This window comes from Dromiciops gliroides, chromosome 2 (assembly GCF_019393635.1).
Source record: "Dromiciops gliroides isolate mDroGli1 chromosome 2, mDroGli1.pri, whole genome shotgun sequence".
NCBI lineage: Eukaryota > Metazoa > Chordata > Mammalia > Microbiotheria > Microbiotheriidae > Dromiciops > Dromiciops gliroides.
Window position 1 is genome coordinate 649,450,636 of NC_057862.1, and position 25,683 is coordinate 649,476,318.

The window sequence follows — 25,683 nt, forward strand, 5'->3', positions numbered from 1 at the left end:
CAAACTGTGAAATTTAAAATTGGATATTAGATCATAAATCTCCCCTACTTAACTTTTCCCTTAATTTATCTCCCAGACTAGTAAATGGAAGCTTCTGGTTTTTTAGATAGAGCCTTTATTGTATATAAGGTGTTGTTGATTAGAAGGATAGGAAAGTAGAAATACAGTAGAAATCGTCTTAAATCTAGGCTTAGTCTATATTTCTTATAAAAACTCACCAAACCAAAAAAGGCCACCTTTGGAGTGAGGGAGACCGTCTGTCCTGCGCCGCCAGGAGTCCCGCCAAGCAGGCAAAAAAAAAGGCCTCTTCCCTTCTCTCCACCCCGGAAGTCAAAAAAAAAACCCGGCAGGCAGTCTGACATGCGCAGCAGGCGGACTGCACCCGGCAGGCAGTCTGACATGCGCAGCAGGCGGACTGTTCATCTCCTCCCCAAAAGGGTGGTCCTTGAAAAACTGGCGTCCTTCAGTTATCCTAACCGACTGTTAAAAACTTTCATATTTTACCACAACAGCAAGGGTTCGGACGACAAGGACAGATGAGAGAGGCTGAGAAGAGGTTCAGACAAGGAGACGGGGGAACGAGACTAACAGTAACACAGGACTAGGAGCAAGGAGGAAAGGCCAGCAGACAAGATTAAGAGAGGCGGACAAGATTAGAGGGGTGGCAAAGGTGGCAGAGGGCAGACTGACAGAGCAGACAGACAGACAGAAGGTCGGTGAGAGAGAAACACAGGGGTTCAGTGGTGGCAGTAAGGAGAGGAAAGTTAGAAGCAGGGGGATTTACAAAGTGAAAGAGGCTCGGAGTTAAATAAAGGACCTGAGTGCCCTGAGGTGAGGCACAGCTAAGGCCCTTATTGTATTAAAAAAGTTCGAGGCACAGCAGGTGGGAAAGAGATGCACTGCAATGCAGTCAGGTTGTACATTTTATTTCCCTGTATTCTTAATTTGAAATAGTATCTCATAAATAAACTCTGCTTTGGTTATTTAGTTAAGAGCCTTCTTAATCTTTAGTTTATCAATTTGGGAGTAGTGTGGTGGAACTTTATAAACGGCCCGTGCTAAGTTAATAGCAGTCAGATAGCCAGTTAGTCACAAGTCCCAGAATTAGTACCCCAATCAAATTAGTCCCTCCAAATTAGGCCTAGTCAATTCAAAAATATTTCTTACACAGTAGAGCCTACTATCCCTGTTATTTATCATATTCTATCCCTGTTATTTATCATCATATCTCTCTTCTTACACTAAACTTATTGAAAGTCATCTGTACTTAGTATCTTCTCTAGATTCCCAACTAAATTGTCAGTACCTCATTTCCTCTTCTCTCACTTTTCTCCAAACCAGAGGTGTCAAACTGGAGGCCTCATGCCCAGAGGGGTTGTAGGAACCTCATTAAAATTTAATGGGGGGGGGGCAGCTAGGTGGTGCAGTGGATAGAGCACTGGCCCTGGATTCAGGAGAACCTGAGTTCAAATCTGGTTTCAGACACTTGATACTTACTAGCTATGTGACCCTGAGCAAGTCACTTAACCCTCATTGCCCCACCAAAAAGACCCAAAAAACTGTAACTGGGGGGGCAGCTAGGTGGTGCAGTAGTTAAAGCACTGGCCCTGGATTCAGGAGAACATGAGTTCAAAGCCGGCCTCAGACACTTGACACTTACTGTCTGTGTGACCCTGGACAAGTCACTTAATCCTCATTGCTCTGCCAAAAAAAAAAATGTGATTGGGAAGTGTTTAGCAAAATAAATAAAAATGCAATACAATATAGTTAATGCTGATTTGTGACTTTCTAAATCAATAATGGCCAGTAGGGGTATTTTTTATTTGTTTCACACTACTGCTCTAAACTTTCATTCTGATTTCTAATCTCATTAATCAACTGAAATTACTTTCTCCAAAGTTAACTTTTAATTGCCAAATCAGCTGGCTAGCTGCACTTAACACTATTGACCATCCTCCCTTAGATAACCTCCTTCTGTTTCTTGTGACACCGTTCTTAGAGCACTTCTCTGACTACTCCTCAAACTGCTTTGCTTGATCTTTGAGTCCTGGTCACTAACTGTGGGTGTGTCCCAGAACACTTTTAGGAGCTCTCTTTTCTTTCTTCATTCTGTAGGTTGGTGATCTCATCAGATACCATGGATTTAGTTATCATCTTAATACCCCCCCCCACTGGCCCTGCTTCAAGGACTGACTCTTGTGTAGGTGGAGGGAGCCCCTCCATCCCCAAAACCAAGTACCACCGATGGGGCAGGCAAGCAGCCTAGCTGAAGTAAAGAGACAGGAGGCAGCTTGTGCCAGATGGGTTCTTCTACCTAGGCCACTACCTCCCTTCATACCCTGGTAGAGATCTAGAAGTAGCTTAAACTTTTGAGCACCCAAACCTGTGGAATATCAGTACAGCACTCCCAGGATCCTTCAACTCTCCCACCTCCCACTTGCTCCCACTTTGCCTGATTCCAGGTTGGCTCTTGAACCTATCATTGAGGGGACCAATCTTTGTGGAGCAATTGCCTGCTACCACCACCAGCCACTGACCAACTGTGGCTCCCTGGCAAATAAGCCCATGAGCTCTGGGAATAGCAGCACCCCTCAAATCACTGGCCCTGCTTTCAGCATGACTCCCATGTCCAAAACACAGGGACTCAACCCTTGTGGAGATAGGATCTGGCAGCTGCTTCTACTGGTACTGCAGCTTCTATATTCTGAGCAACAACAGTTCCTGAAGACCTGGAAACCAGGGTTTTTGCCTCCAAAGTTCTTGGCACTCTTAGATGGTTTAACATCAGAAACCAATGCATTTTTATTAATGGAAATTACATTAAGGAAAATTCATTATTATTGCTTTGCCACTGCACTCTGAGGACCAAGGGGCTTTTCAGTCTGTCCTGTCTCTGAAACCTGCCTCTGCTAGGATGTGAGCTCCCAGAGATCAGGGACTGTCTTGTGTTTATTTTGGTCTGCCCGGCACTTAGCACAGTGCTGTTCAACTAATAAGCTCTTACTCTAAATGCTCATTCATGATTTCTTTCCATGTATCTTTCTTCAGAGCAACCTCATATCCCCCACTGCCTTTTTGACCTTTAAAACTGGATGTCCCATAGGTATCTCAAACTCAAACAGAATTCATCTTTTCCCCAAACCTTTCTCTCTTCTATTTTTCTTATTACTGTCAAAGGGTGTTGCCAGCCTTCCTGTCACCCATGTGACAATCTCATCTTCAAGTACCCGCCCTATACATTCATTCAGTTGGCAAATTTTATCACTTTTACCTCCACAACACTTCTCATATACGTCTCCTTCTCTCTACTCACTGGCACTATCTTAATTCAGGCTTTTGTTACCACTGTCCTGGACCCTTCCTATAATTTCCTAATTGTTCTGTCAGTCAGTGAGTTAGCATTTATTAAGTGTCTATTATGTGCCAGGCACTATGCTAATGCAAAAAGGAGGCAAAACACAGTTCCTGTTCTCAAAGAGCTCATAATTTTTTTTTTTCTTTTTTTTTTTTGGGGGGGTGTGTATGAGGCAGTTGGGGTTAAGTGACTTGCCCAGGGTCACACAGCTAATAAGTGTCAAGTGTCTGAGGTTGGATTTGAACTCAGGTCCTCCTGAATCCAGGGCCGGTGCTCTATCCACTGCGCCACCTAGCTGCCCCAAAGAGCTCATAATTTAATGGGTCTCTCTGCCTCCAGTCTCTCTTTTTCAATTTATTCTTCATGGGGCTGCCAAAGTCATTTTCCTGAATCTAGACCTGTTCTCCCATCCATGCCCTTCTCCCCCTACTTCCTACCCCCAACCAGTGGTTCCCTCATAGCTTTAGGAACAAATACAAAGTCATCTTTTTGGTATTTAAAGCCCTTCACAATTTGGTCTCTTTCTAGTATTTTATTTTATTTTATTTTATTTTATTTATTTTTTTAGTAAGGCAATTGGGGTTAAGTGACTTGCCCAGGGTCACACAGCTAGTAAGTGTTAAGTGTCTGAGGCCAGATATGAACTCAGGTCCTCCTGACTTCAGGGTCAGTGCTCTATCCACTGTGCCATCTAGCTGCCCCCTTCTCTCTAGTATTTTAACACACAACTGCTCTTCATGCACTCTGTGGTCCAGTTTCACTGGCTTCTTGGTGCTCCTTACACTGACATTCTGTCTCCTGTTTCTGTGCCATGACACTGGCTGTCTCCCTTGCTTCGAATACTCTCCCTTCTTCCCTTCTTCCCTCTTAGAAATCCGACTTCCTTCAAGACTCAGCTCAAATGCCACTCACTGCATGAAACCTTTCTGGGTCTTCTAGGCACTAGAGCTTTCCCTTCTAAGGTCACCTTTTATCTACTCTGAAGGTATCATGTATATATTATTTATTTATGTATGTATAGGTTGTCTCTCCCATTAGAATACGAGTTCCTTGATGGCAAGAACTACTTTTGCTTTTTTTGTGTGTGTGTGCCTCTAAGGCTTACTTAGCTCGGTGCCTTGTAACATTGTAAGCTTTTAATAAATCTTAATAATATAGATTATTTGCAGAAATCTTTTCAGCTCTATTATTCCGTGATTCTCTCTTAAATGCTTTTGTGTTCCTCATAGCACCTAGCACAGTGCTGAAGATGTAATTAGCATTAATGACTAATAAAAGGAATAATTTACCATAATTTATAGGCTCAAAATTGAGGGGTTTTCTAGTCTAGTGGTCCTTTTTTTTTTAATCTAGTGACTTGCCCAGGGTCACACAGCTAGTAAGTGTCAAGTGTCTGAGGCCAGACCTGAATCCAGGGCCGGAGCCCCATCCACTGTGCCACCTAGCTGCCCCTAGTCCAGTGCTTCTTAAACTTTTTCTGTTCGTGACCCTTTTTCACCTGAGAAATTTTTATGTGACCATGGGTATATAAGTATATAAAATAGGCATATATACCTTTTTACTGTTGCCAGATTTTTCACAACCCCCATGTTCAGTTACACCACTCTTTATGGGATTGAGACCTATAGTTTAAGAAGTTTTAGGCTAGTCCAGCCCTCTCATTTTACAGATGAGGAAATAAAGCCGAGAGAAAGGAATTGCCTCCCCCAAGGTCACACCTTCCATTAGCAAGTACCACATCTGGCAACAGAAAGCAGAACTTCTGACTACAAATCTAGTGCTCTTAATACTCTGTCACAGCTGCCTGATTAGTGAAGGCAGCATTTGTGGCAATGGACAGGGATTCTTCTATAAACTGCTCAGCAGGATGAATAAGGCATATGATTGTTATTTGCCTTAATGAAATTGGTTGGGAAAATGACAAAAAAGCAAAAATCTCAGTCAGCATACGGTGCCTTTCTTGGATTGGACTTTCTTAAGAATATATAAGATGAATATATAAAAGAATATATAAAATGAAATTTCTTTTAATTGCCTACTCTTTAAATATTAACATGATCTTATCTTGTGTTTCTTATGTATTTGTTTTAAATCTTTTCTATTGGTTTTCCTATTCATTAAGAGGAAAAGAAACGGAAAGAACGGGAAGATCAGATGTATCGTGAACGGTTACGGACCTTATTTGTCATTGCTGTTGTCATGAGCCTGCTGAACTCTCTAAACATTAGTGTGGCTAGCATTTCCTGGAGCGACTTTGTGAATGAGATGCTGGCAAAGGGGGAAGTGCAGCGGGTCCAGGTGGTGCCAGAGAGCGATGTAGTGGAAATCTATCTGCACCCAGGAGCTGTTGTATTTGGCCGACCAGTAAGTAAATCCACCAACTTACAAATGAGTTATAGGTGAATCTCTCCTTGTTCAGGACTTTAGTGTGAATCTGATTTTTGTTTCAGCATGTAATTTTGCATGGTCTAGGAGAGCTGGTAGTTAAAGAAACTTTGAGGTGCATCCTTTTATAAAGTAGATCACAGTGCCCTAATTGGTTTGTTTTATAAAATGCAATTTGGGAGTTTCTTTAAAGAGACATGACTGTTTTAAAATAATTCCCGAATCCTAATCATTTGAGAAATGTTTAGTACCTATTACGTATTCAGTTAGAGAATCAGGGAAACTTGACTTAGAATTTGACATATACTACTTTTGACATGGTGTAATAGCTTTGTGACTGTAGGCAAGTCAGTTAGCATCGTAGTATCCTGGGGTCTCAAGATTGTAAGTTTTTTGTTTTTTGTTGTGTTTTTGTTTGTTTGAAGTTTGTGAGTTACTGAGGAGTTGTAGATCTGTATTGGTGAAGGAGGTTTTCCACACTCATTCCTGAGACAGGTGCTCAGCATTGTGCTAGGATACAAGAGGTAAAGAGGATATGACTCTCAAGGACCCTAAAGTCAAATAAAAGATAAAATTAAGTGACACATATGGAATAATACAAGTGATCTAGTTAAGTCTTAATTTATATTATGCAGACCCTGAGTGCTGTAGGAGATCACTGAAAAATTGAATTGTCAGGGAAGGCTTCCTTAAGGAGAAAGACCGTGAGTTGGGCCTTGAAAGATGAGTAGGTTTTATATAGTTAACTAAAAGAAAGTACGTTCCAAGCAAGAGTGTGAATAAAGCCATGAAGACTTATTTTTGGGACAGAGAAGAGACCACTATGAATACATGGAGAGTGTCTGTTGGCAAGAGATAGGCAATAAAACTGGATAGGTAGATTAGACATAGCCTTTTCAGGACTTTGAAGGCCAAACCAAGTTTACATTTCATATGTCAATATAAGGGGCCATGGAAGGTTTTTAAGCAGGAAAGTGACATGATGAAAACAGTATTTAAGGGAAATGAATTAGTCAGAAATTGGCAGAATGAATTGGAGAGTCAAGCACTTGGGAGGCCAGTTAATCCAAACATGAGATACTGAGTACTTACTTGTAAGTATGGAGGAAAAGGTAAATACAAGATGTTTCATAAAATAAATGAGCCAGTCTTGGTGATTCATTGACTATTAGAGGTGAAGGGTGAGTTAAAGATAGCCAAGCTTGAGTGACTAGATGCATGTTGATGCCATCGTTTGGGGTGAGGATAGGTAAAAAGAGTGGAGGGGATGATTCATTTTAAGACACTTTTAGGTTGAGGTGGTGATAAGACATCCAAATGGAAATATATGGTGTAGACAGAGACTCAGAACTAGTTCATTTGAGAGACCAGGACTGGTGAGTACAAATCAGGGAATTTTTAACATAGTGATGAGCATTGAAGCAAGGAGAATCAATAAACATTTATTAAGTACCTATTGTGTATCAGATATGAAAAAATATAAAGTGAGAAGACGGAAGGGTAAAGGAACTTGATCATTGGGAAGAGAATTAAGATGGTAGCTAGAGAAGGCAGCAGGGTCAAGTGAGCTATGGGAGACCTTTGTGTATTTGACTAGAAGCAAGAACTAGTTCAGAGACAGACTGAACATAAAGAAGATGGTAGAACTGTAGGAGTCAGGAATGTGATTCAGGTAGGTTAGCTTTAGAGAGCAAGAGATACCTGAAGACATCTAAATCATAAGTTACAAAATAGTAGCTCACCATTGTTGTTATTCTGTCATTGCCAAGCACATTGTGTTATCATCAGATAGATCAAAGCTTCCAAGATACACATGATAAAGATTGGCAGCCCCTGGGTTTTCAGGTATGCCACTGAATGGGGGTGAATTTTCTGAGTCATCTCCCCCTTGTTTCTTCCTTTTCCATTTTCTACTTGTGCTTAAGTTTGGATACTCTAAAACATATTAGATTGGATTTAAATCCTGCTCTGCCCCTTACTGCCTGTTTGTCTTTAGAGTAGTTATTTAGGAACATAGACTTATAGCTGCAGGGGACCTTACAAGTCATACATTCCAGCTCCTCTTGTTTTAGGCATGAAGATACTGAATCCTAGAGAGGTTAAGTGACTACTGGCTGATGGTCAGATTAAGTGTTAGGTGTCATATCCAGGATTCAAACCAAGGTCCACAGTCTCCAAATCTAGTGTTCTTTCTGTCATTTCCTTCAATTTTCCTCTTATGCAAAATGAGGTGGCTGGGCTGGGTTACTTCTGAAGGACTTTCTAGTTGTAAATTGATGTTGTTTTGTGAATCGTCTTTGAAGAGCATGGGCCTTCTGCTACACTATTCCCTCCCTTTCCTGCCTAAGCCTACATACAATACATCCAGAGTGATCTGGCTGCCATACTGCATCCCAGCAAAAGGATTTTACTTAGTTGACTTACTGGATTTTAAGAGTTGCTGTGGACAGAGAATTCATCCTCAGTCTTCTGACAATGAGTCTTTCCGTTATTACTTAATCCTGTCCTTAGAAAACAGGCTTGGTCTGTTACAGGAACCAGACTTAAAACATTTCCATCATAACAACACCTGCTAGAACTTGTGTTTTACTAGTGTAGTCCTTGAGAACCCAGGGTCACCTCCAAGCACTAATGAGTCGTTGTTGGGGGAAACATCAGATCAATGAGATGACAGGTAGATCTGAGTATTTAAGAATTGTCTCTTCATAGCATGCCTCTGCAGAATTAACACCCACTTTCACCCCCATTCCCCAAGGAATTTGCTAAATTTTTTAGCATTAGACAAAAATAGAGATGCCACTATTTTTTTTGTCTATTTCCTAACTCTTTCTTTGCAAAGCTTGAATTTTCAAAATTAAAAAAAGTGTCTTTTTTCTTTGAATGTTTTTGGCTATAGACTTTTTTTTTTTTTTAGTGAGGCAATTGGGGTTAAGTGACTTGCCCAGGGTCATACAGCTAGTAAGTGTTAAGTGTCTCAGGCCGAATTTGAACTCAGGTACTCCTGAATCCAGGGCCGGTGCTTTATCCACTGCGCCACCTAGCCGCCCCAGGCTATAGACTTTTAAGGTTTTTGTTCCATATAAATAGATATTGAGTGCCTGAGGTACACATGACATTGTGTTAAATGCTGTGTAAGAATATAGAGGACTAAAATATGCAATCCCTTTCTCTGAGAACCTTACCCTTTAGGTAGAGAGATGATATAAACATATTTGAAGTTAAATAAAGGTATATTCTTGGTGAACTATGAAAAAAACAATAAGATACTTAAATAACAATTCATAAGACAATACATATATATCACAGGATAACAGAATTTTAGAGTTAGGTCAAATGCGACTGAAAAAGGAATCTCCACCATAATGGCCCCAGAAAATGGTTATCCAGAGTCTTCCTGAAGATGCTCTAATGAGAAGCTTTCTACTTCTCAAGGTAGTCCATTGGGCTTTTGGACTTTAATTGTTAGGAAATTTTTCTTGACATCAAGCCTATATTTCCTTGTAGCTCCCACCATTTACTCTGGTTCTTCTTGCTGGAGATAAAAAACAAGTCTAATCTCATTTCCATATCCTTGAAGATAGCCATTATGTCTCTCTGCATCTTTTCTTCTCTGTGCTGAACATCCTAAATTCCTTCAGCTGAACTTGATTCTTCACTACCCCAGCTGCCTTACTCTGGTTCATTTCTAGCTTGTTATTGTTCTTCCTAAATTGTGACTCTCAGAATTGAATACAGTACAGCAGATGTCGTCTGACCAATGCAAGGACTTGCATTACTCGCCCTGGTTTTGGAATCTTTGCCTCCTAAGATATTGCTGAGGATTCTATTTGTTTTTTTTGGCTGCCACATCACTCTACTAATGCTCATTGGACTTTCAGTCCATAAGAATTAAGTCAATGATAAGTGTCATAGGAATTTAGAAGGAGAGATGACTTGAGTGGTGAGGGAATTCTTGCCTTGTGGAGGCGATAGGATGTGAATGGGATTGTTTGGGTGACAATCTTTGCTTTGGGTTCTTGACAGAAGTATAGCACAGGAAAATTCTTTCAAGATAAATCAGTGATGAGCTATTTTATACCAAGAAGCTAGAATATTGCCATGACAGAAGGAATGTCTGTTTATCTCAGTGTCTTGGATCACTCTTTGGTTTCACTAAAGTTATACAGAAGTAATATTCATTGGGTACAGTATGTAGCACAATGCTAGTTATATGTGTAATCAACTATGTAACGATACGTTGATTTGTCTGATTGCAAAATCTGTCTGTCTGTTTATCTATACTGGATGGTGACTAAATGAAGAGGCATTGTTGCTAGAACGATAACTATTGGCTACAATATTTTCCAAAAACAAAAAAGAAATCTCATTGCACAGTGAAGATGAAGATTCTTTTTTTAAAAATGTAAATAGTATTTTATTTTTTCCAATTACATGTAAAGATAATTTTCAACATTCTTTTTGTTTTTGTTTTGTTTTTTTCAGGGCAGTAGGGGTTAAGTGACTTGCCCAGGGCCACACAGCTAGTGTCAAGTGTCTGAGGCTGGATTTGAACTCAGGTCCTTCTGAATCCAGGGCCAGTGCTCTATCCACTGCGCCACCTAGCTGCCCCCAACATTCTTTTTTATAAGATTTTGTGGTCCAAATTTTCCTCCATCCCATCCCACCTCCCCAAGATGGCAAGCAATCTGATACAGGTTATATATCTTTAATCACGTAAAACATATTTCCACATTAGTCATATTGTGAAAGAAGAATCAGAACAAAAGGAAAAAAAACACACACAAAAAAGATAGTGAAAATAGTATGCTTCAGTCATCATTCAGACTCCATAGTTCTTTCTCTTGATGTGGAGAGCATTTTCCATCATGAATCTTTTGGAATTGTCTCAGATCATTGTATTTTTTTTTTTTTGGTGGGGCAGTGAGGGTTAAGTGACTTGCCCAGGGTCACACAGCTAGTAAGTGTCAGGTGTCTGAGGCTGGATTTGAACTCAGGTCCTCCTGAATCCAAGGCCAGTGCTTTATCCAATGCGCCACCTAGCTGCCCCATAGATCATTGTATTTCTGAGAAGAACTAAATCAGTCCTAGTTGATCATCGAACAATGCTGTTATTACTGTGTACTATGTTCTCCTGGTTCTGCTCTTTTCACTCAGCATCAGTCAATGTAAGTCTTTCCAGATTTTTCTGAAATCAGCCTCCTCATCATTTCTTATATCACAGTAGTATTCCATTACATTCATATACCACAATTTGTTCAGCCAATTCTTTGCCACCAACTGCTGTAAATATTTTTCTACCTGTGGGTCCTTTTCCCTTTTTTGTGATCTCTTTGGCATACAGACTGAGTAGTGGTATTGCTGGGTCAAAGGGTATGCACAGTTTTATAGCCCTTTGGGCATGGTTCCAAATTGTTCTCTTAAATGGTTGGATCAGTTTACAGCTTCACCAACAATGCATTAGGTTCCTAATTTTCCCACAGAAGATGAAGTTTCTTCAGTTTGTAGCAGCTACACCCAAGGGGGTCAGCCATTCCTTTTTTTTTTTTTGGTGAGGCAATTGGGGCTAAGTGACTTGCCCAGGGTCACACAGCTAGTAAGTGTTAAGTGTCTGATGCCGGATTTGAACTCAGGTCCTCCTGACTCCAGGGCAGGTGCTCTATCTGCTGCGCCACCTAGCTGCCCCAAAGAAGATGAAGTTTCTTAATGTGTGTACAGAATCATGACATTGCAGTTTGATTCAGCAGAGTGCTTGGTCCATTAGAGAACTGTTACTGGTATCACTGAAGTATTTTGAAAGTGATTTATCCCTCCCTCTTAAAGTTTCACATACCTTGAGCTATTAAAGTTGTAGGTTTTTTTTTTCATGGTAATACTTGTTGTTTGTATCCCAGTCTCACTGCCATTCTGATGCATGCAAATGAAAATGAATGATTTCCTTTGATTTTGATCAAACAGATGACTTTGGGTGCTCATCTGGGAATTCTTGGCCAGGTATTGACCCACCCTCAAATAACTTATTTATTTCAAATTATATGTTAATTAAGGTATCCACTTTCTGAAAATGGGGGTAATAGTGGTGGAGAATTAATCACTGCTGGATGCTTTGGGGAAACCTCTAATTGGCCCAGATAATTTTGCAATGGGAAATCTCCCCTTTGTCTTTCTCCCAGCAGAGTTCACTGAGTTTTTATGAAAATCAGGTTGTGATATGAATCTGTATAAAGAACACACACTGGATTCATCAACTTTCAGTGACCTCTGGGTGGAAAAATTCTAGAATGCTATTTCCTTATAGTATTGTGTGTGTGTTTTTTTTCCCCTTTTTTTTTGGTGAGGCATTTGGGGTTAAGTGACTTGCCCGGGGTCACACAGCTAGTAAGTATTAAATGTCTGAGGTCGGATTTGAACTCAGGTCCTCAATACAGGGCTGGTGCTCTACCCACTGTGCCACCTAGCTGCCCCCTCCTTATAGTATTGTTAATAGCATTCTATGGAAGTCAAGCTATATTTTGTTATGCAGTTCCCAGGGTTTATGGACCTTTATTATCTTCCTGCTCATCTTTTTGTACGTCCCCAAAATCGAACAAGAAGGTAACTTCTATGTTTATATTTTGAGATCTAGATAAAGTAATTTTTAACCTTAAATGCCTGTCTTTTTTTCCCTTCCCAGTGACTGGTAGGCATTTATTGGTTAGTTATGTTATCACCAAAGACATTATAGTAACAGCCCACACTCCAGTAGGGTGGTTGCCTTTTGTTTGTTTTAGACTAGAGTTTCCTATCTCATTCAGGCTGCAAGTACAGTAGCCACTAACTTGTCCAGTCCCAACATTGATCAACATGGAAGCTTTAACTTACTCCATTTTTCTGACCTGGATGTCTTTAGGCAACCTAGTGGTCCTCTTCTCCCATTTGTGCTGGACTTAGTGTAGACAGCTAATGAGCTTTAGTCTTCCTGCAGCTCAGAGCGCCTCAACTAGAGAGACCCACCAGCCTTAGCCTCCCTTGTTGGCTAGGGATTATTAGGAGATGGGGGGGGGTGCACTATATATAGTTGCTCATTTTGACATGATATAAATAAAATACAACTTAAAATTTCATATATACATATATCCCCTAAATGTGGATATGCATATCCACAATTAAGGAATATGTGGCAAGTAATGTTGTAATGATGTAATTGAAAATTTCCTTAATTGACTTTCATTCGAGCCCTTGTTAACACTCACTTAGACTACTGGAGTAACCTGATTGTTCACTCTGTCTCCCATCTTTTTCTTTTCCAGTCCCCCTTTCACACTATTGCACTATAGATATTTCTGAAGCACAGGGGTGACCAGGTCACTTAGGTAGGTGTTCAAGGAACTTCAATGGCTCCCTCTTGGCTATAGGATAAAATAAAAATTCCTGCCTGACATTTAAAGTCATTTATAATCTGGCTTCAATCATCCTTTCCAGACTGGTTATTATTCCCCCTCATTAATTACTCCTCTCAGGTACCTTCTGATCCCTCCCTAACTGTCCTACATACTTGCTATTCCCTGTACATTACATTCTTTCTCCCATTTCCATCCTTTTCATGTGGTGGGCAGGAATTGGAAACTGAGGTGATGTCTGTTAACTGGGGAATGACTAAACAAGTTGTGATATAGGATTGTGATGGAATATTACTGTGTTGTAAGAAATGATGAACAGGATGATTTCAGAAAAATCTGAAAAGACTTAAATGAACTGACACAGAGTGAAGTGAGTAGAACCAGGAAAACATTGTATATGGTAACATTAACATTGTATGATGAATAGCTGTGACTTAGCTATTGTCAGCAATATGGTGATCCAAGACAGTCCCAAAGGACTCATGATGAAACATGCTGTTTTCCTCCAGAGAAAGAATTGATGGCATCTGAATAGAGACTAAAGCATACTATTTTTTACTTTCTTTCCTTTTTTGGGGGGGGGTATTCTAGTTTTCTTCCACAAAATGGCTAATAATGGAAATATATTTTACATGATTGCATATGTATAACCTATATCATATTGTTTACAGTCTCAGGAAGGGGGGAGGGAAGAGAGGAAGGGATAGTATTTGGAAATCAAAACTTAAAAAAAAACCCAGTCGTTAGTTCTCCCTCTACAACATTGTCTTGTATTTATTTTGTATTTATTGATCAGTGTACTTGTGTTTTGCAGAGACTTTAAAAAAAATTAAATTTAATTTGTTGGTGAGGCAATTGGGGTTAAGTGACTTGCCCAGGGTCACACAGCTAGTAAGTGTCAAGTGTCTGAGGCTGGATGGTGCTCTATCCATTGTGCCACCTAACTGTCTCTGACTTTTTTATCTTTGAGCATCTAATTGGCATGTAGGAAGTTCTATACTTCTTGGCATATTGGAATTCAATAAATGCTTGTTGAATTAGTGAATGCATGATTACATCATATTTCTTAGGCACAGAAATCAGCTTAAGGTTTTCTAGAGTTGAAAATGTGCAGAGAATTCAGAACTCAAGTGGTTTGTACTGGATTCCTACATGTTTGTAATGACTTGTCTTGGTTTTATAAATAGATAGTTCAAAAGTAAGGAAAGTTGGTGAACAGTTTTGCAGGTGAATGTGCTACATCTGTATCTGTATGGTGCCTCCTAATTGCGGCGATCCTTCACAGTTCTTTCTTGGGTCCTCTTCCTTTTCTTCTCTGTATCTCTTCACTACTTCTCTCTCATCTTCCATGGTTTCAGTTCTAGATCTATTTATCCAGCTCTTATCTCCTAGATTTACAAATTCAGTTTTTTCCTGAGCTCCATTCTAGCATCTCCAGTTACATATTAGACATTTCAAATTGAATAACCTGTAGGCTTCTCAAATTCAGGATATTCAAAATGAATTCATTCTCAAGCCATCCCCTCTCCTGAACATCTGCATTATTGTCTCGTACATCACTATCCTTTTAGTCACACAGATTCACATTCTTGGTATCATCCTTGACTCCTTTCTCTTGTTCTTTTCAATATGTTATATGTATCATTAGGTTCCATATTGTCATTTCTACCTTCATAGCATCTCTCATGAGCCTCCCCTCCTTTCTGCTCATACAGCTACCATTCTGTGTCAGACTTCTCATCCCTTTTCTTCTGGATTGTTAAACTAGCTTTGGAAGTCCTGTCCAACCCCCAGTTTCTTATCCACCCTGTTGCCAGTGACTTTGCTAAAACATAGATGCAGCTGTGTCACCCTAACCTCCAGTAGCTCCCTAATGCCTTCGTAATAAAATAAGAAGTTCTTTGTCTGGCATTTCATAAGCCTGCCCCCTTCTACCTTTCTAAGCTTCTTACATTCTGCCCAGGCACCCTGGGATCTAGCCACAGTGACCTACTTGCTGTTCTTTGAACATGTTCTATCTCCCATCTCAATACTTGTCTATTCACTATTCCTGGAAGGCTTTTCCTCTTACCCTCTAACCCTTAGAATCCCTGATTTGCTTTAAGACTCACCTCAAGTGCCGACTGCTCTCTGGGGACTTTGCTGGTCCCCTCCATTTGCTAGTGCCATTTTCTCTGAGGTTTTTATATTTTTCTTGTATTTTATGATTTGTATATATATTGCCCTCCCATTAAAATGTTAGCTCCTTGAAGGTAGGGACTATTTTTGCTCTTCCTTTGTATTCCTAATGCACAGCACAGTGCCTGGTACATAGTAAACATTTAATAAATTCTTTTTGATTGACTGAGTGAAGTACAATATAAGATTGGATACAACAGGGGCAAAGCATCCTAGGTAAAATTTCTTGGGGAGAGAAGATGCAGCTGCCTACAAATAATTGAATAGTGAAAATTTCAAAGAGGAAAAAACTTTAGGACGAGCATAAAGGAATAGAATTTAGAATGATGGAATAATACAATAGAACCTCCATCAATGGGAAGCCTGAGGGGAATGGAAATATTTTGGTTAATTAGATTTTGAAGGCTAAGCAGAAATTAATTTTTCAGTCACAAGTTGATAGAACTGGAAGGAACCTTGAAACCCTCTGGAAATCGAGGCCCAGTTAGATGAAGTCCCCCAAAGTCACATAGACGGCAAATGATAGAATCAATATGGGAACTTAGGTCTGACTCCAAGTCCAGTGCTCACTCTGCTTTGCCATGCTGCTGCTTTTAATGTTGCGATTTTTTCTGAAATGTTAGTTTATTTTCTTAATACCTCAGTTATTAGAGTATGTGTAACATAATCTTTTTATTCAAGTTTGAGACTTCATTTTGCTGTATAAAGTTGTGGATGAAATTGGGCAGTGTTTGTATTAATCTCAGGATATGAGGTTAAAAAAAAAGCTTATCCTTAACATCAGCTTGTTTTCCTTTAATCTGCCTTTCTCCTGACAGTGAAATCCCTCTGCTGGGTTAGGGAGAGGGAAGGAAGATATCCATCTGATAGAGTATTTTGGTCAATTGGATTTTTGCTATAGTTGATTCAAGGAATCAGTGGAATCTTTTCAAACTGAAATAATAAAAGGATCTGTGATATACCAGATAAGCTTAATGGTATTGAAAAATTGTTCCTTGACAATCTAGGTGATAGAATAAACAGTGCCAATAGGTTTATATGATTTTGATAGTCTGCTGTTTTGTTATCAAGTCTGTTGGGTTGGGATTTGTTCACCTCACTAACCTCCTCTGCTTTGTGTCCACAGCGATTTACCTTGATGTATCGGATGCAGGTTGCAAATATTGACAAGTTTGAAGAGAAGCTGCGAGCGGCTGAAGATGAACTGAACATTGAAAGCAAGGATAGGATTCCAGTATCCTACAAACGGACAGGCTTCTTTGGAAAGTATGATTGTTGTCTTAGCATCTCTTATGACTGCTCTAAGTAGGTCAGGTTCATTTCCGCTAAGTCATGATAACGTGAGGGAGCAAGAAATCCCCAAAGAGCTTTGAAACTAACTGGAAGTAGTGATCTCAAAGGCATTTATTTAGCCATGTAGTTCCTTGTGGGAACAGTAATTAAATGTACTCAAGAAATACTTAAAATTTAGAATGTAGGAAAGCTGTAACTTGGCTTGAAGTATTTTAGTATTTTACAGTTTTTGTGACTTATTTATTAATTCATTAAATTTGTGAAGTTGCCAAGTTTCCCACAAAAACTAGAATGAAAGGTATGTAAATGAAGGTCAAAATGAAAACTTTGTTGTGTTGTCAGCAAAAGGTTATATAGGGTGAGTTGAGTGGAATTGTTCATCTTTCAACCTGATGATTTCAGTCATCAAGGTATATAGAATCAGAGGAAGTAAAATTTAGTCAAGTGATTTTCAACTTTGCTAGTCATTTGGATTTTAGGGTAGTAGATCGAGAACCAGAAGGGATGTATCATCTAACTCTTTTATTGTACAGATGAAGAAACTGGGGCTTAGATAGATCAGATGGCTTGCCCAGAATCACATGGGCTTATGTAATAACAGATTTGGGATTTAAATTCAAGTTCTCTGACATGAAGCTCAGACATAGAATAGATTTGAGGTTGATTTAGAGTCCTGTAAGGTCATTTCTTTTTTTTCTTTCTTTTTTTTTTTTTTTTTGCAGGGCAATGGGGGTTAAGTGACTTGCCCAGGGTCACACAGCTAGTTAAGTGTCAAGTGTCTGAGACTGGATTTCAACTCAGGGAGTCCTGAATCCAGGTCCAGTGCTTTATGCACTGCGCCACCTAGCTGCCCCCCTGTAAGGTCATTTTAATGGTAGGACACAAGTGGGAATCAAGTGTTCTTGTCACATTTATATAGCTGTTAACTTGAAAGTCAGTCATCTTGGGGGCAGCTGGGTGGCGCAGTGGATAAAGCGCTGGCCCTGCATTCAGGAGGACCTGAGTTCAAAGCTGGCTTCAGACACTTGACACTTACTAGCTGTGTGACCCTGGGCAAGTCACTTAACCCTCATTGCCCCCTTCCCCCCACCAAAAAAAAGGAAATTCAGTCGTCTTTTATTGAAGACAGAATACTGAGGGGATAAAAGTTTTGGTTTTACCATAGGAATACTCCATGCACAAAGAAAGAACAAGGAGAAAATGAGCTTGTAGGGTACAGAATGGATAGGTGCTTGTTATGGGCCCTGCACTAGGAACAGAAGTAGAAGAGTCAGAGGCTTTCCTCTGGAAGGGAGGGAGGGAGGGAAAGAGGGAAAGAGAGAGGAAGGAAGGATGAATTTCTTATTTGCTTACCATGTGCCAGGCAATATGTTAAGCACTGAGGATACAAATGCAAGTAAAAAGACAGTCCCTGCCCTCAAGGAGGGTACCCTTTAATGGGGGAAGAAAACACATAAGAAGCCACTGAGCAGGGAGGTATAGGGAGTATGTTTTTGAAGACAGGAGCGGGATCAGAAGGGGAGTGAAGGCAGACTCATCTTGGGCCTCTCAACAAAACGGATGCTTGAAGAGGAGCTCAGTGACAGGAGCAAGGAGGTAGGCCTCGTGGAGGGTATTCCATGGAGCTAAAACATACACAGGGCGGTAGGATGTCTCCGACTAGGAGGCCCCAGGTACTGTAGGAAGTTCCACTGTTAGACCTAATTTTGTGGTCCAGAAAGTTAGGAATAGGGTTAGGAAGCGATGAAATAAATGGAGTTCCGCTGTGGGGCTGATGGAAAGACACTTAGGTAGCAGCAGAACTAGTGGCAAGGCTAAAGGGTCCTTAGTGTACACTGTGGGGAAAGGGAGATCTTTATGGGAACTGGGTCAGCAGGTTTGGGTTGGGGCTCTTAGGGGATGAAGAGCATCCCTTGGTTAATTGATACCCAAAAGATTTAGGCAATTCCCCCCCTCCCCATATGCTGATATCCAAGTTATTTTGGCATAGTTGGGCTGGGTTTTTTTTGCATTCTTTTACTTACATTTCTTCTTAAATGGACAGCCTGTTTATTTAGATAAAATTTATCTAACTATTAACTAACTAATATACTAATCATTGGTGATCTCCACAATTCCATTAACTGTTAAATCCTTGAGGGAAGAGTTTTTCTGTTAAAGCCCCTTTCCACCTTGTGTGTACAATAAATGTTTCCACTGTCAGATCCACACAATCATTTTCTTTCCTGTTTTTCAACATGTAGACTTTGAAAAGTAGAAATTTCTATAATTTTAGTTTACTACCTTCATCACTCAGTCAGAAGAAATAAAAATGGGATTGCCTCATTAGAAATGTACCAAACCTTTCTGAATCAGACAAGCAAAAATGCTTTTTATTGAGTAATGCTTTGGCAGCATGCCCTGAGCCATGGGAAAAAAAACAAACACCCCCCCCCCAACACCACTTCGGAAGGATTTATGTCACCTCCTATTTAAAAATTCTGTGGGTAATTAGTAGTGGTTCTTCACTTGAGGGCTTTATGTGACACAGTCAGTATCTGACTTCTTTCCTTAGTGGCACAAAAAATCCGTGGCCTCCCATGATATGAAAGAGTGGCAGCAAGATTCTCTGTGTTCTTCAGTTATTTTATTCGAGGTCTTTTGGTCCCATATGAGATCCTGTAAACCATGAATTTCCTTCTTTAAGAAGCTTAAGGATTTCTGACTCTGACAAATGTTAGCAAGATGGATGAGATTCTTGTTACTGTCATTGTCCTTTTTCTAGGTGAACATTCGATCCTGGGTCTTGGATCTACAATGTCTGGGGTACCTTATATGAACTCATGTTCAGTTTAAATGGTTTGATGAATTTATGGAATGTGGATAGATAGAATTTCGTTTGTAGCTCAAATTGCTTTAGAGGATGCATTCACTAAGTTGAAGCCTTGTGTGGTACATTTTGAAATTTTGCTTCTATATGAAAACACGAGTGAAAAAATACCTTATCTAAGAGACTAATGAATATGAATTGGACAGGAAAGCCTTACATTCATGGCATGTTTTTCCTCTAAAGCCTCAGATAATTTTCTCACCTTTGAGAGTTTCAGAGGGCTGTTCACTATTTGTAGATTTATTACTTTGTTTCCTTTAATGGTTTAAAGCCTTTAACTTCCTTTTTTTTTTTCTTTTTAGTGCACTTTATGCCCTGGGAATGACAGCTGTGGGTGTGGCCATATTATGGTGCATTTTCCGCCTTGCTGGGATGACTGGAAGGGAAGGGGGTTTCAGTGCTTTTGTAAGTTGCATAAATCATCTTCAGTTGTATTTATAACCTCAGAACTTGTCTCTGTTTTTTCTGAGATGTTATGGTATAAATAAAAAATTGAAAATGCTTTGGTGGCAAAGATCATGCTCTGTTATATCTTGAATAATCTTTAATTCTGATAGGGTGACTAGAGGTTAAACAATAACTAGTTTTAACTCAGGTCCCTGTTTCCCCCCCTTGATTGGCTGAGCTAAGTAAATTCACTATATAGTATATTCTGCTATTTTCAAAACTTGCTAATCACTAGCAGTTGTGAATTACATATTTATTTGTTTCTTCTGTGAGCTTAGAACCTGAGAAATATTTCAGCCACAAATGTCTATTTCTTAAAAGCAACATCTATAGATTTTAGAATACATTTGTCTCTGCTGATCTTGATTGTAACTTAGCCATCCTCTTATAGCTCTTCCAGTCCCCTTCCTCAGTCTGTAAGTTCTTAATGTTACTGATGAGGCTTAAAACTGTCAAGATTCCACAGTCTTCTTGTGGACAGGCTAAATGGGGCTTTTAGATTAGATAGATGCTATGTGAACAGAATCTAAATCCTTATCAAATGATTAAGTGAAATGCATTCATATAGATTGAAGTGTAGTTTGGCTCGGGAGTAAGGGTGGAGGAGGCCGTATAAGCTGAGCATGTGAGATAATTCACAAGTCATTTATTCACACTGGCAGTCATAAGTAACAACTATTCAGAGCATGTAGGAAGAGCCTAAAAATTGCTGTTAAATGCTACCAGCAGCTACATTTCTTAATAGTCAGTTATATTAAATACGTTTTTCCATTCATCATTGAAGGAAACTTACTTTCTTTTCATAATGTCTATGCCTTTAATGAATTCTGCCCTTTGTATAAGGGCACTGTGGACAGAGGCAGTACTGGTGTGGGAAAGAAATCAGTCTATGTCCATGTAAGAGGTGAACAGAAGGGTGGATAAGCCAAATTAGTGGGATGACATATTGATTCCTTTCTCTTTTCTTCAAGGCTTATTCTTTCAAAATTGCTTGTTTTGTAAATTTTCTAACAGAACCAACTGAAAATGGCTCGCTTCACTATTGTGGATGGAAAGCTTGGGAAGGGGATCAGCTTCAAAGATGTAGCAGGAATGCATGAAGCTAAATTAGAAGTCAAAGAATTTGTGGATTATTTAAAGGTGAGAACCAAAAGTCCTTGGGCAGAAAGATAGCTGAAAGTGTAGAGGAAGCCTGGAGAGGTCTCTTGGTTAACCATTTCGATCACTTCTTAGTTTTTTATATCCTAGGTAAGCAAATAAGGCATTCTAGTTTTCCTAGAAGAAAACATTATGTTAGGGTTATTTTTGTGTAGAATAGGAATCGTTTTCAAGACTGGAATTCCACTTTAAAACCCCCCAACTCAGGGGGCAGCTAGGTGATGCAGTGGATAAAGCATCGGGCCTGGATTCAGGAGGACCTGAGTTCAAATCCGGCCTCAGACACTTCACTTACTAGCTGTGCGACCCTGGGCAAGTCACTTAACCCTCATTGCCCCACAAAAAACAACAACAGCAAAAACCACCCCAACCCATCTGTATTGCATATTGATTGGTAACCTACATAGCGTTCAGTTAATTTGATATTGTCTGTCTCTTTCCTGTTTTCATTCAGACACAGTGGGTACTAGCTGAATATGCCAGACATACCTACTAACCAGCTAGGAAAGCAAATGAAATCTGCCTGAAACATTTTAGGCCCTTGATGGCTTATACCGGCAGTTAACCTAACTGCAAAGTTGATTCCTTGGAATGGTTGAACATTTTTGCCAGTTTAAGTTTATAGCCATCAGGTTATATGTGAGGAAACAAATTAGTTGATGAACACTGTACTTTTTTTTTTAAATCATAAAAGTATTTTATTATTTTCCAGTTACATGTAAAGATAGTTTTCAACATTTGTTCTTATAAGATTTTTAGTTCCAAATATTTCTCTTTCCCTCCCCCCTCTCAAGACAGAAAGCAATCTGATATAGGGTATATATGAACACTGTCCTTATGATCACGGTTTTTCCTGAAGAAAATGAGATGATGTCCCTCTTTCCCTTCTTTGCAGAGGTGGGAGACAGTAGTTGTGAAACATTGAATACATTGTCAGGCCTGGTCCATGGCTTGTTTTGCTGACCTATTGTTTTTCCTCCCTTTTTTTCCTTGTTACAAGGGATAACTTTCTGGGTGGGGGAAAGAGAAGGCATATATTTAGAAATGAATGTGATGTAAAAACAGAAAGGGTTGGTTAAAAAAAGAAGAAAAAAAAATAAATTGGTGGAACCTCTTAGAGCTTTTTCCTCTAAAAAACTGTTTCGGGGGAACACTTAGGTGGTGCAGTAAACAAAGCACTGGCCCTAGATTCAGGAGGACCTGGGTTCAAATGCAGCTTCAGACACTTGACACTTACTAGCTGTGTGACCCTGGACAAGTCACTTAACCCTCACTGCCCTGCAAAAAGCAAAAACCAAAAAAGTTTGAAAACCCAAATGATTGTGCTTATGTGACATTTGCTCTACCTCTAGAGTCCGGAGCGCTTCCTCCAGCTTGGGGCTAAAGTCCCAAAGGGAGCTTTATTGCTTGGACCTCCAGGCTGTGGAAAGACTTTGTTGGCTAAGGCAGTAGCTACAGAAGCCCAAGTGCCATTCCTGGCAATGGCTGGCTCAGAGTTTGTGGAAGTGATAGGAGGTGAGTCATCTGCAAAGTATCCATCATTTTTTGGAGGGGGGGGTATAATAGCTTTTGAGGACCCCACAAGGTGAAAGGAAAACTGAACCTGTTTTAGAATTCCTTCTGCTTTGTACTTCTTATTTCTTCACATGCAAAATTAATGGAGAGTTGGGGAAGAAATAAAGAAAATTGAGATGTTAGTCATTTAGATAATCATCACTAAAATGAACCGTTTTCACTTAAATCCAAGGGGCCTCCAGCTAGTGAGCTCTGTAGTTTAGTTTGGAGTTGCTACCACTGTGAATATCTGTCTGTAGCTATAGCTGTATATGATAGCATCCTATTAGGGTTTGACAATTTTTATTGTAATTGTATTGTATTATCTGACCTCTGGTAGGAGAATGTGGTCACCAACTAGTTGGTATTATTTCCCATTTGCTGCTTTCTTCTCAGGTCTTGGAGCTGCTCGAGTTCGAAGCTTGTTTAGAGAAGCCCAGAACCGGGCCCCATGTATTGTGTACATTGATGAAATTGATGCTGTGGGCAAGAAACGATCTACTACTATGTCTGGCTTCTCCAACACTGAGGAAGAGCAGACTTTAAACCAACTTTTGGTTGAAATGGATGGTTAGTATCCTGCTGACCTAGTCTGCCCTCTGGCAGAAAACAGTTTTCTGTATGGATAAAGTTCTTTAGATTTTTTTTCTTTTGTTTTTCTTTTTTGGGCAGGGCAATGGGGGTTAAGTGACTTGCCCAGGGTCACACAGCTAGTAAGTGTCAAGTGTCTGAGGCCGGATTTGAACTCAGGTACCCCTGAATCCCGGGCTGGCGCTTTATCCACTGTGCCACCTAGCTGCCCCAAGTTCTTTAGTTTTGAATCCAACAGTATCTGCCACCACCCTTTTCAAGGGTGGGATGCCCACATGCTCCATTGTGGTGTGGGAAGAAAGTACCAGAGCTGAGGAGACTAGCCCAGCTGTTTACTGTACTTCCAGTCGCCATCTGCCTTTGCTCTTGTCCTTCCTCAAGCTGCGCTCCATGTGTCAGCCACCTTTGCAGCAATCCTCCCCAGGCAGATGGGCTAGTAAGCAGGTGAATGGGTGGGCCACAAGTCATTTCCCACCCAGCCCTAGAACCATTTCCATCTATACCCAGTGTCAATGGGGCTGAATGATAATTTTCTCTCTGGCTTCTTCCCTTACCCCCAGTTTAGCAGGAGCAGTGTACATGAAGCAAGGTTCTTCTTTCCTCCCTCCCTCCTCCTTGGCCCCAGGAGAAGGAAAACCAAAAAGTCTTTGAGGGACTGGAGCAGGTCTAACTGTGGTGGGAGTGAGCAGTATATAGCAAGAGGCAGTGGAGTTGGCTACAGCTAGGATGCTAGAGGAACGTGTAAGCAAGTACAGAGCCCTCTTAGATCAAGTATGGTGCTAGGGTCTAGAAATACAAGAAGCATAAATGAAATAATCACTACTTGCAAGGACCTTACATTCTCAGCTCCACCAAGATTCCTGCCCAACCCTACCACATTCTCTCAGCCCCCCAAAAGAAACACATTGGAGATATAGGCTGGAAGCAAATGAAGCTGGCTATCAATCACCAGGACACCAAAGTTTCCCCAAGCAGTATGGTATCTGACCTGCTACTGTCCCTATCTCCCCATCTGGAACAGCTACTCTCCAGAACTGAGACCTGCCGTCCAGAGACCTTTTCCCTTCCTACCCCCCAACAGCATCAGGTAAGATAGAAATCTACTGTCCACATTTTAATGAAAACCTTTGCATAACTATAATTGTTGGATGAAATTAAAAAGGAGTATCACGATTTAGAAAGTTCAGCCAATAATGCGCTTCTTCCATTTTGGTTTCCCTGCCTTATGGGATATCTTTGTTAGCTTTTACACAATCATAAATTTGAGCTTTGTAAGGTACTTTAGCAGCCATCAAGTGTGGCCTATACATTAAAAGGATACCCATGGGGCAGCTAGGTGGTGCAGTGGATAAAGCACCGACCCTGCCGCAGACACTTGACACTTACTAGCTGTGTGACCCTGGGCAAGTCACTTAACCCTTACTGCCCTGAGGGGGGAAAAAAAAAGGATACCCACTATTAACATACCCAATAGCTAGCCATTTAGCTTATGCTTAAAGACCTCCAAGGAGGTGAAAGCCATCATCTCTCTAGGCACATCATTCCACTTTTGGATAGGTCTGTTTGCTAGGGATTTCCCCCTTATTTCAAGGCTAGATTTGCCTCTTTGAAGATTTCACTTGTTATTCCTTGTTCTGCCTGCTGTAGCCAAACAGAACAATTTAATCACCCCTCCTTATCATAGCCTTTCAAGTACATCAGACAGCTATTGGCAGCCCCCCCCCCATTTTCTCTTTCCTAACCTAACTCAATATGCCCAGTTCCTTGAAGTGATTCTGATAAGAAATGCACTTCCTGTTCCTCTTCTCAGCACACGCTCTAGTTCGTCAATAGTCTTCATAGAGCCTGCTGCCCAGAAGTGAACACAGTCCAGGTCTGAGAAGGACAGAATACACTGGCACTATTATTTCCCTGTTCTTTGGAGAGAATATCAAGTACTGAAATAAACCATGTTTAGAAACAATAGCTGTATCACAAAGTATAATAGCAAAATTATAAAAAATAATGAGGCATATTTAATCATATTGCCCTCATGAAAATGATTTGGACAAAAAAAGGACCAAAAAGGGTTTTGTTCCATTGTTTTAAAATATTTATTTTATTTTTACTCTGTTCTTTTTAGTTTCTTTTGTGGATGTTTTATATATGTATGTGTATGTGTGTGTGTGTGTGTGTGTATATATATATATATATATATATACACACACACACACACACACACACACACGTTAATATAGTATATATAACACATATAATTTACAAATCATATATATATTGGTAGTGCCTGTTCAAACATTTTTTTACTTATGGTATTCATGATCAAAAAAGTTTGTATATCTGTTCTACAGGTAGGTCCTCATTGAGTAGAAACTTTTTGTTTGTTTGTTTGTTTGTTTTGGTGGGGCAATGAGGGTTAAGTGACTTGTCCAGGGTCACACAGCTAGTAAGTGTCAAGTGTCTGAGGCCTGCCGGATTTG

The 25,683-nt window shown here is 40.1% G+C and overlaps 1 protein-coding gene across 1 annotated transcript in view; it reads left to right on the top strand.

Annotated features, from left to right (window-relative positions):
* SPG7 (SPG7 matrix AAA peptidase subunit, paraplegin) overlaps positions 1–25,683 on the top strand; it is a 103,108-nt gene that overhangs the window by 37,510 nt on the left and 39,915 nt on the right. The window contains exons 4-9 of the mRNA XM_043985721.1: positions 5,478–5,719; positions 16,421–16,560; positions 19,759–19,861; positions 20,918–21,043; positions 22,414–22,576; positions 23,012–23,185. Of these exons, the coding sequence (XP_043841656.1) occupies positions 5,478–5,719; positions 16,421–16,560; positions 19,759–19,861; positions 20,918–21,043; positions 22,414–22,576; positions 23,012–23,185 (948 nt within the window). The remainder of the gene's footprint in view (positions 1–5,477; positions 5,720–16,420; positions 16,561–19,758; positions 19,862–20,917; positions 21,044–22,413; positions 22,577–23,011; positions 23,186–25,683) is intronic.